Below are 11,853 nucleotides of genomic sequence, written 5' to 3' on the forward strand. Positions count from 1 at the left end.
CGATCAATTTGTTTAAACAGTTGACGGCTGCGCCGAGTATCTGAAAGTTGATGCATTGGTTACAATTTGCCGATCAAGGCGACGAGCAGCTGGATAATACTTGGCGCCGAGTTCCCCGAGTGTCGCATGTCACGTCTACGCACCGGCTAAATGGGAAGATGCGATATGATCAAAGTGTGCCACATTTCTGGAACTACTCTCAACACTCACCAAGGAGCTGCAGGAGCTTTGCTGGACAACCACCACCAATAACAATAACAGCAGCCATATCATAAGTGGACCTAGTCGCATATTAAAAGCGTGCCTTTTTTTTTTATAATTGTATATTAATTGTGAATATGGCGTTCGACGCGTTTTTGTGCTCGCTAGTTGAACTTGTAACAGTTTTGCGCTTTTCGTTTGTCGGTTATTTTGTTGTGCTTTTTATTTTATATGCATGTATTTTTTTGCACTCGATTACTTTTGCTTACAAACTGAAAACGTTTCACAAAAGTGTCGCATTTTTATGCTGAATTCTCAAATCCAACAAATGGGCGGCACGAGGCGACCTACATCTTTTCGACTAGCTGTTGATGTTGGAGTTGGAGCCGGAGTCGAATTCGATTGTTGTGTTGAAAGCCCCAATTGCTGTCATTAGCCAACTAAAAGGGGCTGGCAACGAATCCCACATTGGAGGGACACCAAAACCATTTTAATTTATCACCTTGCAACTGATTGTAGCATGCATCACGCACATTGATGTGGAGTTTATTGTGATTCTAGTTAACATAAATGTATGTCTTAGGCTTGTTAGTTTAAAATGTATCCCTTGTTAAAGTCAATATTTGTAACTATTATTACTATTATTAATTATGAGGCCTTAGTATTGCCAAGCTAAATTGAAGCTTCATATCATATAATTTTTCAACATTTTTCTAATTTTCGTAATATATATTAACGTTTATCTGGACAATTCCAATTTTCAATACCAACAACTTTCAAGACATTAATCTAATCATACATAATTATTTGGTATATTAAACTATTCACTTAATTTGCTGATTTGTCACACTACAAAATGAATCAACGAATATGCAGCTTCGTTCTATCTGAAAGTATGCTAATCGCTTGAATAACTTAGGTTTTGAAGTAATTTCTGGTAGATAGCTAAGCCCATGATTAATGCGTTTTGCCAAACCAAAAGTACTGTTTTATTTTGAGACTTGATAATGACTTTATGAGTAGTGCTTTTAGTTGTATAATCATTATTAAAGAACATGCTTTGTGTGGGTTCATCTTTATCTAAGACTTGCGGAAAATTATAAATTAATTATCTTGTTTGTTCGCTAAAAATTCACAATAATTTAAGAAAAACATTAAATTATTTTTAAAATGTATATATTAAAATTTGCCTTCATTAGTTTAACTGCTGTTGTCGTGCACTGTTTTGCATAAACCAACAGATATCAATAAGTTTTGGCATGTAGTGAATATTTAAACAGTCATTATACCAGTTTCTTAATTTCTTTTAATACAGTTTCTAGCTAGACATTATTTTTGCTAATTGAGCAAGCTCCAAAATCATACTGGAAACAAAATGTATGAGTACTAATAACTTATTAATGTGATACTCAACTGCTTGCAATAAAATAAACATTATTATTATTATTGTTAAAGCATAGATTATAAATATATTTATATCCTAGTGTAAATTTACTAGAGCTGGCTGATTTGGCCTTTGGCTATAAACAAATGTGCTTAAATTACTAAAAGTAAACATATCACTTGGGCTTAATTATAAGTAAAAGTTATCTGAATATAATATTTGTGAAACTAAAAAGTGAGGTTTTTCATGTAAGATTTACTTAAATTATCATTTTGTGTACAATATGACTCTGCCTTTTGTATATACATATACATATATTATAAGATTAAATCACACACAACATTAAATCAAAAACCAAGTGTTCCATTTAAATGAAATGATGCTTCCCATAGGCTAGCATTATAATATATATTGTATATCTTATAAGTTTTTATTTATTAATGCTGATACTTATTTATTAAAAAATTGTAGTATTTATAATTTATATTATATTTTATATGTCGTTAGTCTTAGGAGTTTCATTTCGAATATAATTTTATGTTAGATAATCTTACGACATTTGAAACTCTTGAAGCATAAAATATAAGAAATGAAGGCAATTAGTTAGTTTTAGTCTACAAACTTAACAGATATTTGTCGCCCTAAATACTCATCCACAAAGTAAAATGTATAACATATATGCTAGGCTTAGAACTATTATTGTTGAGACTCTTGTAGGAAACAAAGCCAAAAGATTAGAAATACATACTATATTACTTATATCGTAATATATAAACTATAAACTAATTTAGCTAAGGCCTATGCAGCCATTGCTACCAATAATTAAAAAGTTTATAAATAATTTAATGGATTATGTATTTTTAGTTGGTTTTATAGTCAGCTTTGCAATAAAAGCGACTAATGAAAGTGGAGCTCTGGATTATGACGAATTTATTTCAAGCTAAAAAACTTATCAGACATTTGTTAGCTCAATTTTGAAATAACTTTGCCCCAACCTTAAAATAAATTGTAAATTTAGTTTTATTGTAGTTTTAAAAATAAGTTGAAGTTTGTTAAATAATCTAATATAATTTACTTGGATTTTAGCTTTAACTGTCTGATGATTTTATAATAATAATAATAAATTATTACAATTTGTAGTTTGTTGGATAACCTAATGAATATTACAGCCATGTTTGAAATGAAAGCATCTTATGATTATTGATTCTTTAATGTTTATTTTAAATTGGTAAACTTAGGAATTCCCCATTTGAATTCGCAACTTAAAAATAGTGAAAGGTAAAATTTAATTGGCATATAAATAAGATTTAGTTTGTTCGACAATCTAAGTAATATAATCGCCAAGACTATTATCTGGTATTTATTTTAAATTGATAAACTTAAGTATAAATAATGAAATGTAATGTAGCTATAACTATCTGTATTGAAAATTGGAATCAAGATTCTTGGTTCTTGAGTTAAGTTGAAGTTGATAAACTTAATTGAATTCGCAATTTCAAGATAATTAATATTGCAACTAATTTGATATTCAAGAATCTTTGGATTATTCTTTAGACTCTTTAGTGTTTCTTCAAAGTTAATAGTAAAATATAAATTAGTTATATAATTTACTATCTGACAAGTTTTAGCCTCTTGGATAACCTAATTATTATGGTAGCCAAGTTTGAAATGAAAGCAACACATTCTTTAGTGTTTATTAATAAATAATAATAAGTTAATAAACTTGAGTATTTCCCATTTAAATTAGCAACTTCAACATACATTTTAAAAATGTAATTGATCTGTACTGTAGTTTTAACTATCCAATAAGTTTAATTTTTACATTCAAGCAACTCAAGATTGTTTCGTAGTACATACTATTTGCTTTAAGTTGATAAATTTAAGTTAAATAAATAGTAAAATGTAAGTTAATTATATTGTAGTTTTAACTTTCTTATGAATAAGTTTGATAATCTTGCAGTTAAGATTATGGATTCTTAAGTGTTTATTTTAAGTTGATAAACTTTAGTCTTCCCCATTTGAATTTGCCACCTCAAAATAAATAGTAAAAGTATGATTTTTTTTTTCAAATTTTTTTATTTGTTTGCAATGAAACCTGCGCGCCCGCCTTGTGGGCGTCCAAGCCGTGTAAAAAAACATAGTAACTAACGCCAGCCGGATGAGGCGGCTGGTTGGTAGCAGCTGGCAGCTGGAAGCTGAAAGCGTGGCTAGCCTCTCGCCGCTTAATAAGCGGGAGCGGAGTGCTGGCCGCCGTAGTGCTCACGCTGGCCACCGTAGTTGTTGCCCTCACGCTCGCCAGCGATGTTGGCCAGGGCGGAGAGACCGTGGTTGCCACCCTGGAGCAGGGAGTAGCCAGCGCTGGCAGCAGCGCTGTCGGCACCGGAGGCATAGGCGGGAATGGCTGGACCGGGACCCAGATTCTGGGGACCAGCGACAATTGGACCGGGACGGGGGATGTGAGCACCGCCGTGTCCCTGGCCGTGGGAACCGTGGTTACCCTGGCCGTAGCCCTGCTTGTTCTCATTGACAAAGTACTTCTCTGCTGGGGGCTTGACCACGTTGACGAACACAGGCTCGACCTTAACGCGACGGGGATGGTGCTTGACGTAGACCTTGCGCAGCACAATTGCTGGAGGCTTGTGGAGCACAACGGGCGCAGGCTTGACCACCAATGGAGGATGGTTCACCAGCACCTTGGTGGGTGGACGACGGACAATGATCGGAGCGGGACGATGGATCAGAATCTCGCCCTTGTTCTGGGGATAGGTGATCGATGAGGTGAGGGTGTTGCCCTTGGTGTTCACGGGTTTGTAGGGGATGTTCTGGTCGGAGCCATAGCTGCTCTGACCGCTCTGGGCGAGACCAGCGGCCTCACCGTTGCCAGCCAACGAGCCAGCGGCGGCACCATCGCCATGACCATGGCCGCCATTGCCGCCGAATTCACCGGCACCGCCAGCGGAAGCACCGGCAACGGCACCTTCGCCGCCAACACCGACGTGCTCACCGCCGCTGGAGCTGTAGCTCTGCTGACCGCTGGAGCCGTAGCCCTGACCGCCGGAGCCGTAGCCCTGCTGTCCGCCGTAGCCATTTGCGCTGGCGCATGCCTAAGAAGAGAGACAGAAAATGGGAAGGGAAAGGGAGAGAGAGAACAAGTTGTAGCAAGTTTTGTTTGCAACTGAGTGTGAGAAATTGTTCTGGCGATCTTCAGCGATCTTTTGTGTGATCTTGTGATCTTTTGGTACGTACAATTAAGCAGGCGGCTAGCGCCCATATGAAGCTGTGTCTGTTCATCGTTTCCAGTCCCAATTTGGCGTCGAGTGGCTGCTCGTCGTGGCTGTTTGGAACGTCTGCTGTCTTCTGCTGCCTTAACCCGTCCAACGATTTCTTTAAATATGCTGCCATCGACCGCTTGCCACATGCTACGTGACATTTGCCCCAACTGGCCAAACAGTCGGCAAACTTTTGCTGCCGGTTATTGTCGTCGTCGTTGTCGTTGTCGTTGACGTTGCCGTGGTTGTTGGTTGCCGTTGCCGTTTCTGTTCCGCTCCCAACCACGGCCCCGATCTTTCATCAACGTTGTCATTGTTGTTGTTGTTGCTGTTGCTGTGATGCCCACACACCAAAGCGAGCACAGAACATGGCCAAATGCTGATTGCATTGCACGCATCTCGTTGCGCATATCTCGGCGTGTTACGTAGAAAGCAATAACAAAATGTTCGACAACAACAACAGCAACTAGAAGCTAAGCCAATCCACAGCTGCCATCTCGCTACATTTTGCGCCCTGACACATAAGCCATATCGAGGTTTTTGCAGAATAATACCGACCGTCTGCGGAGATTGCGATTGCCAAAGTGTGCGCTGGCTGCCAACCAGTTCCGCATTGTGAGTTCTCTCAACTCAGCTCAGTTTTGCGATTGGGATTTTGCCATTGGGATTGCGAATGGGATTGATTAAGAAACTTGCTGCTAAACCCTTCCTAAAAGTGCCTCGAAAATTCCATTATAACCCTCTATATAAAAGTGTCAGATAATAAAGTATCTCAGAGATACTTTGTCTGTTGTCTATTATAAAAGACTTTCTCTAGGCAAGTTAACTGCGTTAATTCGTTATATGATTCTTCTGCATATAAAAAAAAATTGCGAACATATGCGAGAATATTATTCCATCATTTCAAGTATTTTCTTTCCATTATGAGTTTGATTCTTAATGAGGTACACTTCAGTATTATTATTATAGTCTCTGTTTCCTTTAATTCCTTTGCTTGACTTACAAAATAGTTCTTCTGCTTTCTCAATAGTTCCTTGTTTGTAAAATAGTTCATCTGATTTTCTTTCTTAGATATTAAACATTAGTTTCTTTTAATATAATTTTTAATTAATAATTTCTGTATTAACTTTTGTTTGCCATTTATAATCGTTGTTTCTTTTACTACAATTTCTAGCAATAAGGTTGAACTATTTCTCATGTATATTTATAAAATAATTAGTTAATTTTGTAATATTTAATATGTATATTTATAATATAGGTAATATCACAGTAATTACTTCATATATACTAGTTATTGTTAGATTGATTAACTCTTATTGCATAATGCAATGCCAAATAGAGAGAGCAAGTATATTATATTTGAAATTATATATAATTATAAACAACTTTAATTTGGTGTCATAAGTAAAGTGTTTATACAATAAATAATTAAGCAATAATTGAAGCAATCTTTCTGGTTTCTTATTGCTCAATATCATTAAATAACAAACACGATTACTTAAGCAGATAATGTCTAATTAACTTAATTGAAAACTATGTGTTATAAATACCAAAACCCATTAATTATTAAGTAATAATTGAAAAAATTATTATATATTGTGATATAATTAAATTATTATTTATCTAGAATAAATGTATTCTCATGTCATTTCGTTATCACGTCAACTCAACGAAAAGCGAATGGAAATTTCTTATTGAATTTGGAGCAGTCTCGATAAAGTGTGTGGAATCAAGTTCTATGGGAGTCAACAGAGTTGTCTTCAGCTGTCTGTCAGCTATAAAATTGCAGAAAGCGCAAATGCCAGCGGAATTTCTAAAACTGGCAACTGCAACTGATCAAGCGTAAAACTGCTGAAAACTCAAATATTACTCGACTGCTTAAAACGGGTCTTTGACCTTGGCCTCGTTTATTCTATGTTCTATATGCTCAATATATATCAATCTGTAAACTATATAATATATATGTATATGTGTGTGTGTGTGTATCAAGTGAGAAAAACACAAATTGTAATTATATTTTAGGCTTTTTTTTTTTATTTGCATTCAAAAAAAAAACAAATGTTTAAATTAATCATCCGCCAGGTTGGCAGGACTGCTCGATTGCATGGCAGCGCTGTGCGCTACTCGCACTCTCACGCACCCCACTTAATAGCTGGGAGAGCCATAGGGCGCTGGGCTGGCATACAGAGGAGAGTCAGCGCCGGCAGCGTAGCTATCGGAGCTGGAGGCAGCGCTGGCAGCCGACGAGCTGGGCGAGCCATAGGATTGGGGCTGCTGGTAGGATTGGGGCTGGTTGTACGATTGTGGCTGGTTGTAGACGGGAGCAACAACTGGGGCCAGAGGAGCCTCGATCTTCTTGCCCGGCTTGTAGACCTTGACGTAGACGGGGTTAAGGCTCAAAGGTGTGGGCACCTTGTTGATCACCTCCTGCTGATAGATGACCGAGGGCTTGATCTTGTAGATGACGGGATTGCCGCGCACCACAGTCGGTGGGCCGCTGTTCACATGGGCTGGTGGTGCGCCGGGCTGGTGCACAATGATTGGGGGCAGAGGCTGTGTGGCAATCACCTGATGGTTGTTGTGGCCCGATGGCACCAACAGAGAACGGAACAGATGCTGATCAACGAACTGGGGCGAGACCACATTGATTTTGCCCTGACGGATGTTGCTGGCCAGATTGTTCTCGGCGAGAGATTCGGCAATATCCTCGGAGTTCTTCAGCTTCTGGTATGTGGGGTTCGAGTTGAGGGCCTGGAGTTGAGCCTGGACGCGACCCAGACGACGTGCCTCCTCGGGGGGATGGCTGAATCTCAGCCTGGGCGGTCAGCTGGTTGGACGATGGCTGATTGCCACCGGTGGCAGCATTCACATACTCCTCCAGACCGGCCGATGGACCTCCGGGCAGATATTGGCCACCACCAGATGAACCATAATTAGCGCTCACCAGCTGTAAGAATGCCACAAACAAAGATTGAAGAGAATGAGTCTATGCATTTTTCGAGAGTTGTGCGAGTGGGGAGTGTGTGTGTGTGCGTGTGTGTATGTGTGTGTGTGTGGGGAGATTTGCTTTGAAACATACCGGTGCGGCGGCGACGGCGAAAAAGCCCAAACCAAAGACCAAGTTGCATGTTGTGTGGTGTGATGCGTGATGAGTGTCAGCTCTCAGATGTCTACTGCTCGTCGGATCGTCGATGTGCTAGCTCTTTATAGCGGCCTATGCGCCACATCGATGCGCTTTTATATCGCACTCACATTGCTGCGACCGCCATGCACGACCCCCTAACTACGTGATCTTTGCGATGCCATTGCAGCCGCCAGCAACCAAGCCACCGATTTCATTTCCATTTCCGATTTCAAATTGTTGTCGTTGCTTCTCTACTTTAGCTGCTGTCTTCTGTGTGTATGTGTGTGTGTGTGTGTGTGTGTGTATGTGTTTGCTTGTATGTTTTTTCTTCTCCCTCATTGTTCTGGCTGCTTGCTGTTGCTGTGGCTGTGACTGCCACGATCTCAGTCTGCTGGCTGCCTGTCTACTTGTACTTCTATTTATCAGCAGCCGATGCTCGCAGTCTTCAGCCGATCATCAATTGGCTAAATCCACGCAGTGCAACGCAGTGACAATTAAAGCGCGCTTAACTAACTCGGCTCTATTTGAGTTGGTTTATTAATTTTTTTTTGATTAATTGCTATCAACAATAAAATGCAGATTGCCAATGAATGCGACACTGATACCACAAATGAAATCTACGAAGACAGATAATTTGTTGTTTATGCTCAGTTTTGAAATGTTTTACCATCAATTGTATTAACTGAAGTCTTCATATGTGTTTATTACTTTATTTAACGCACAGCACGAAGAAATTTTATGAGCCTAACTGACAAAAAACAGTGTTGTTAAATTCTCAACTCCACTTATTCGATTACAAAGCCTAATTGCAAGTGCAAAGTGCAGCTGTTTAAATCTGATAAGAATTATACTTATTGCAGTTAATTTAAAGATTAGTGCTTTAAACATAAATGTATTGCAATTACTTTTTAAATAAGTCAAGGAATAAACGCTTTGGCAGCCTCGATTACTCAGCTTGCAATTATCGATAACATATCCTGCTAACCCAGTGTTATCGTTATCTAGTGAACTTTCATGGGCGCGGCAGCCATTTGCACAACTGCGAAACTCGATTACGTGAGTTTGTGTCCAATCGCGACTGAAATAAGAGATGAATGCCAATTTGTTTGTATTTTCGTCTTCATTTATTTTATGAGCAACTATGTGTAAATAAATATTTTCTAGCTTAGGCAATAGGGCTGTGTGTTTGTGTATGAGTGTGTGTATGTGTGTGTGTGTGTTCAGAGACCACGCTTGTAGAGCAAATAGGTGAGATCGCGGGTAGGCCGACTGCCGTAGTCATTGAATGGTGACTTAAATGGCAGTGGATTATCATTGTGGGCGGCATCGTCGCCTCGCAACGAACTGCCTCTGCTGCTGTTGGGTGAAGCGGCAGAGGTGGGCGTGGCCTGCGATTGAGCTGCATGCAAAGTGTCCTCGCTGGAGTTGATGATGCTCGATGGCGGCGGCTGCTGCTGTTGTTGTTTGTAACGATTTCGCAGTGAATGGCGCGATTTGTTGCGTGTGCGTGTGTGTGAGTGTTGGTGTTGGTGTAACTGTTGGTGTGAATGTTGGTGTTGGTGTAACTCTGGCTGTTGTTGTTGTTGTTGGTGTGTAACGTATGTGTGTGTGTGTTGCTGCTGACTTTGCATGCGTCTGTTATTGTTGTTGTTGTGTGTGTAGCGTGAGCTGTGTTGGGTTGCGTAACCATTCGCCTGCGCATAACGCAGCTGCTCCTGTTGCCTCAAATAATTCTGCTTCAGTGCCATCGCCTCGCCATCGAGACTCAGCTGACTGATCAAATTCGGTTGTGCAAATTGTTGCTGCTGCTGCTGTTGCTGATGTTGCTGCTGCTGTTGCACCTCTGGCGGCCGCTCTGCTCCCGGCAAGTACTCATGATGCACTTCCTCGTGCACGCCGCCGCTGCTCGTCTGATTGATGATGCGATTGTAGTCGTCGTTGGTGCCGCCCACCTGCAGATGTATCGCATGCTTGAAGTCATCGCCCAAATGCTTGAGCCAGAAATCATCGTTGACATCGCCCGTGGTATAGATGCGTGTGGTCTGGCCACTCTTGGGCTTGCCCACGCCCGCACTGGTGGCGGCCATCACATCGATCACATCGTACTGACCCTCGGTGCTCTTGGGAGTGCTCATCGGATTCGCATTTGGATTCCTCTCGCCACCATTCGCATCGGCTGCACTCTCGTCGCTCACCATGTTGGGCTCCAGCTCGGAGCTCAGCTGCTCGACACGAGCGCCTTTACTCAGATCACCGCTAACCACCAGATCTGGGGCAATGCTGGTGGTGGAAATGCTGTCATCCATTGCATTGCTATTTGCAGACGTATCATTGCTCTAAGAAGAAGATGCAAAATACTCCAATATACTGAATGTTTCACCAGCTGATTGAGAGAGAGATAGGGAGAGAGAGTTGCTCACCTGAGCCGTGGCCATGCTGATCATCATCACCATGAGCATTAGCGGCAGCCAAACGCTGTTGGCAGGCGCGCCCATTGTTCCAAATCTCTACGTGTGTGTGTGTGTGTGTGTGCGTCTCTGCTCAAAGCTGCTCTCACGGGCATCGACCAACTGAAGCCAGCGTCCGCCACGAACTGGACTTAAATACTCGGCTTGCGTGAGGTGTGCGCTTTGCCAAGACGTGATCTGCGATCACATATCAGATGCATCATCGAGCGCTCAACAACCTTCAATGCGTCTTGATGCGTCAGCCGACCCAGGGTCACTGAAAATCCAAGAATCTTCTCTGCTCTCCACGCTCTCAATGAATGCAACTTTCACCCAAATAGAGAGAGCAAGAGAGAGTTATAGTGACAGGGGGAGAGAGAATTACGATTACAACTATGTCATTGATGATCGCTTTTTCTCCATTGTACACACACACACAAAATGGCGTCCATTTCCGGATTTCGCTTTTTGGCGGCAACTGTACGCGGAACCAGCGATCCATTCCACTGTTCCACAAAAAAACAGAAACAATAATAATGTAGTATGTAGTATGTACATATCTGGAAAACAAAGCAATCAGCAATCCTTTTTTTTGTGCACTTTACATTCATCGCAGCTCGACTCAATGCTGATTGTTAATAACTTTTGCAACTGCTAGTGAATTGTTCATATATAGTATGTTATTACTACTTTGCTTACACTGTGGGAATGTCTTGTATTTCGACTTCCGTCAAAAAGTCAACCAAGAAAAGAAAAGAGCACGATTGTCAAGCCACAGCTACAGCTACAGCTACAAGATTGACAAAAGTAACTTAAGAATTAGTTACTTCATCAACAGCAATGTGTTTTTCTATCTGCAAATATCAGGAAATACGAGTAATACCCATTTGCAAGACCCCAATTCAAAACTTCTTTAACCTACTGTGAAATTATCAACAATAAAATTTCTTGCATTTTTTGAGCGACAATTTGAGTGTTGTTCTTTAGCTTAAAATGAATGTAGCTGAACTTTGCAATACAAATTATAGAACTTAATTTACTTGGTAATGCGAATGGTTAGTTTTTAAAATGCTGGAATTTATTTTAAATGAAATCTTATATAGAAAAAAATTCATTAAAGATTATAATATAATATTATGATGAAGATGTTTCAGCCATGATTTCAGATATATTTTCTTTCACTAACTTTCTTTCAAATAAAATCTTAACAAATTTAATTCAATACCTCAAAGTTATTAAATAAAAAAAAATTTTAGAATTAAAGTGATTTAATTCCAATTACAAAGAATTTCTTTAGTTCTTGAAAGTTATTAAATACAAAATTAATGTACAAAATTAATGTAATTGCAATTACTATTCAAAATTATTGAATAAGAAAAATAAATGGAATCAATAGAATTTCTGAATTTCTTCAATGTTTGTTAATAA

At 39.8% G+C, this 11,853-nt stretch overlaps 3 protein-coding genes across 3 annotated transcripts; all 3 read right to left on the bottom strand.

The window, feature by feature from the left end:
- Window positions 1-3,650: 3,650 nt before the first annotated feature.
- Window positions 3,651-4,974, bottom strand: LOC132797082 (chorion protein S38). The gene is made up of 2 exons (XM_060808570.1): window positions 4,832-4,974; window positions 3,651-4,689 (listed from the first exon to the last, which is right to left on the bottom strand). The coding sequence occupies exons 1-2, from the start codon at window positions 4,874-4,876 to the stop codon at window positions 3,808-3,810; spliced, it is 927 nt and encodes a 308-aa protein (XP_060664553.1). The 5' UTR covers window positions 4,877-4,974; the 3' UTR covers window positions 3,651-3,807.
- A 1,897-nt stretch (window positions 4,975-6,871) lies between these two features.
- On the bottom strand, window positions 6,872-7,997 carry LOC132797084 (chorion protein S36). Its single transcript, XM_060808573.1, is given in 4 exon segments — window positions 6,872-7,650; window positions 7,652-7,801; window positions 7,934-7,954; window positions 7,956-7,997. Coding segments are annotated over 4 exon segments (849 nt in total). The 5' UTR covers window positions 7,983-7,997; the 3' UTR covers window positions 6,872-6,999.
- Window positions 7,998-9,077: 1,080 nt separating this feature from the next.
- Window positions 9,078-10,668, bottom strand: LOC132797081 (putative cyclin-dependent serine/threonine-protein kinase DDB_G0272797/DDB_G0274007). Its single transcript, XM_060808569.1, has 2 exons — window positions 10,399-10,668; window positions 9,078-10,314 (listed from the first exon to the last, which is right to left on the bottom strand). Exons 1-2 carry the CDS (start codon window positions 10,471-10,473, stop codon window positions 9,199-9,201), a joined length of 1,191 nt encoding a protein of 396 aa, XP_060664552.1. The 5' UTR covers window positions 10,474-10,668; the 3' UTR covers window positions 9,078-9,198.
- Window positions 10,669-11,853: the final 1,185 nt, after the last annotated feature.

This window comes from Drosophila nasuta, chromosome X (assembly GCF_023558535.2).
Source record: "Drosophila nasuta strain 15112-1781.00 chromosome X, ASM2355853v1, whole genome shotgun sequence".
In the NCBI taxonomy this organism is placed as follows: Eukaryota; Metazoa; Arthropoda; class Insecta; order Diptera; family Drosophilidae; genus Drosophila; species Drosophila nasuta.

Excerpts from the sequence above, each read along its gene's own strand:
- LOC132797082 (XM_060808570.1), bottom strand. The coding sequence starts at position 4,876 with ATGAACAGACACAGCTTCATATGGGCGCTAGCCGCCTGCTTAATT. Across the intron at positions 4,690-4,831 it reads CGCTAGCCGCCTGCTTAATT|GCATGCGCCAGCGCAAATGG; the intron begins GTACGTACCAAA and ends CTCTCTTCTTAG.
- LOC132797081 (XM_060808569.1), bottom strand. The coding sequence starts at position 10,473 with ATGGGCGCGCCTGCCAACAGCGTTTGGCTGCCGCTAATGCTCATGGTG. Across the intron at positions 10,315-10,398 it reads TCAGCATGGCCACGGCTCAG|AGCAATGATACGTCTGCAAA; the intron begins GTGAGCAACTCT and ends TCTTCTTCTTAG.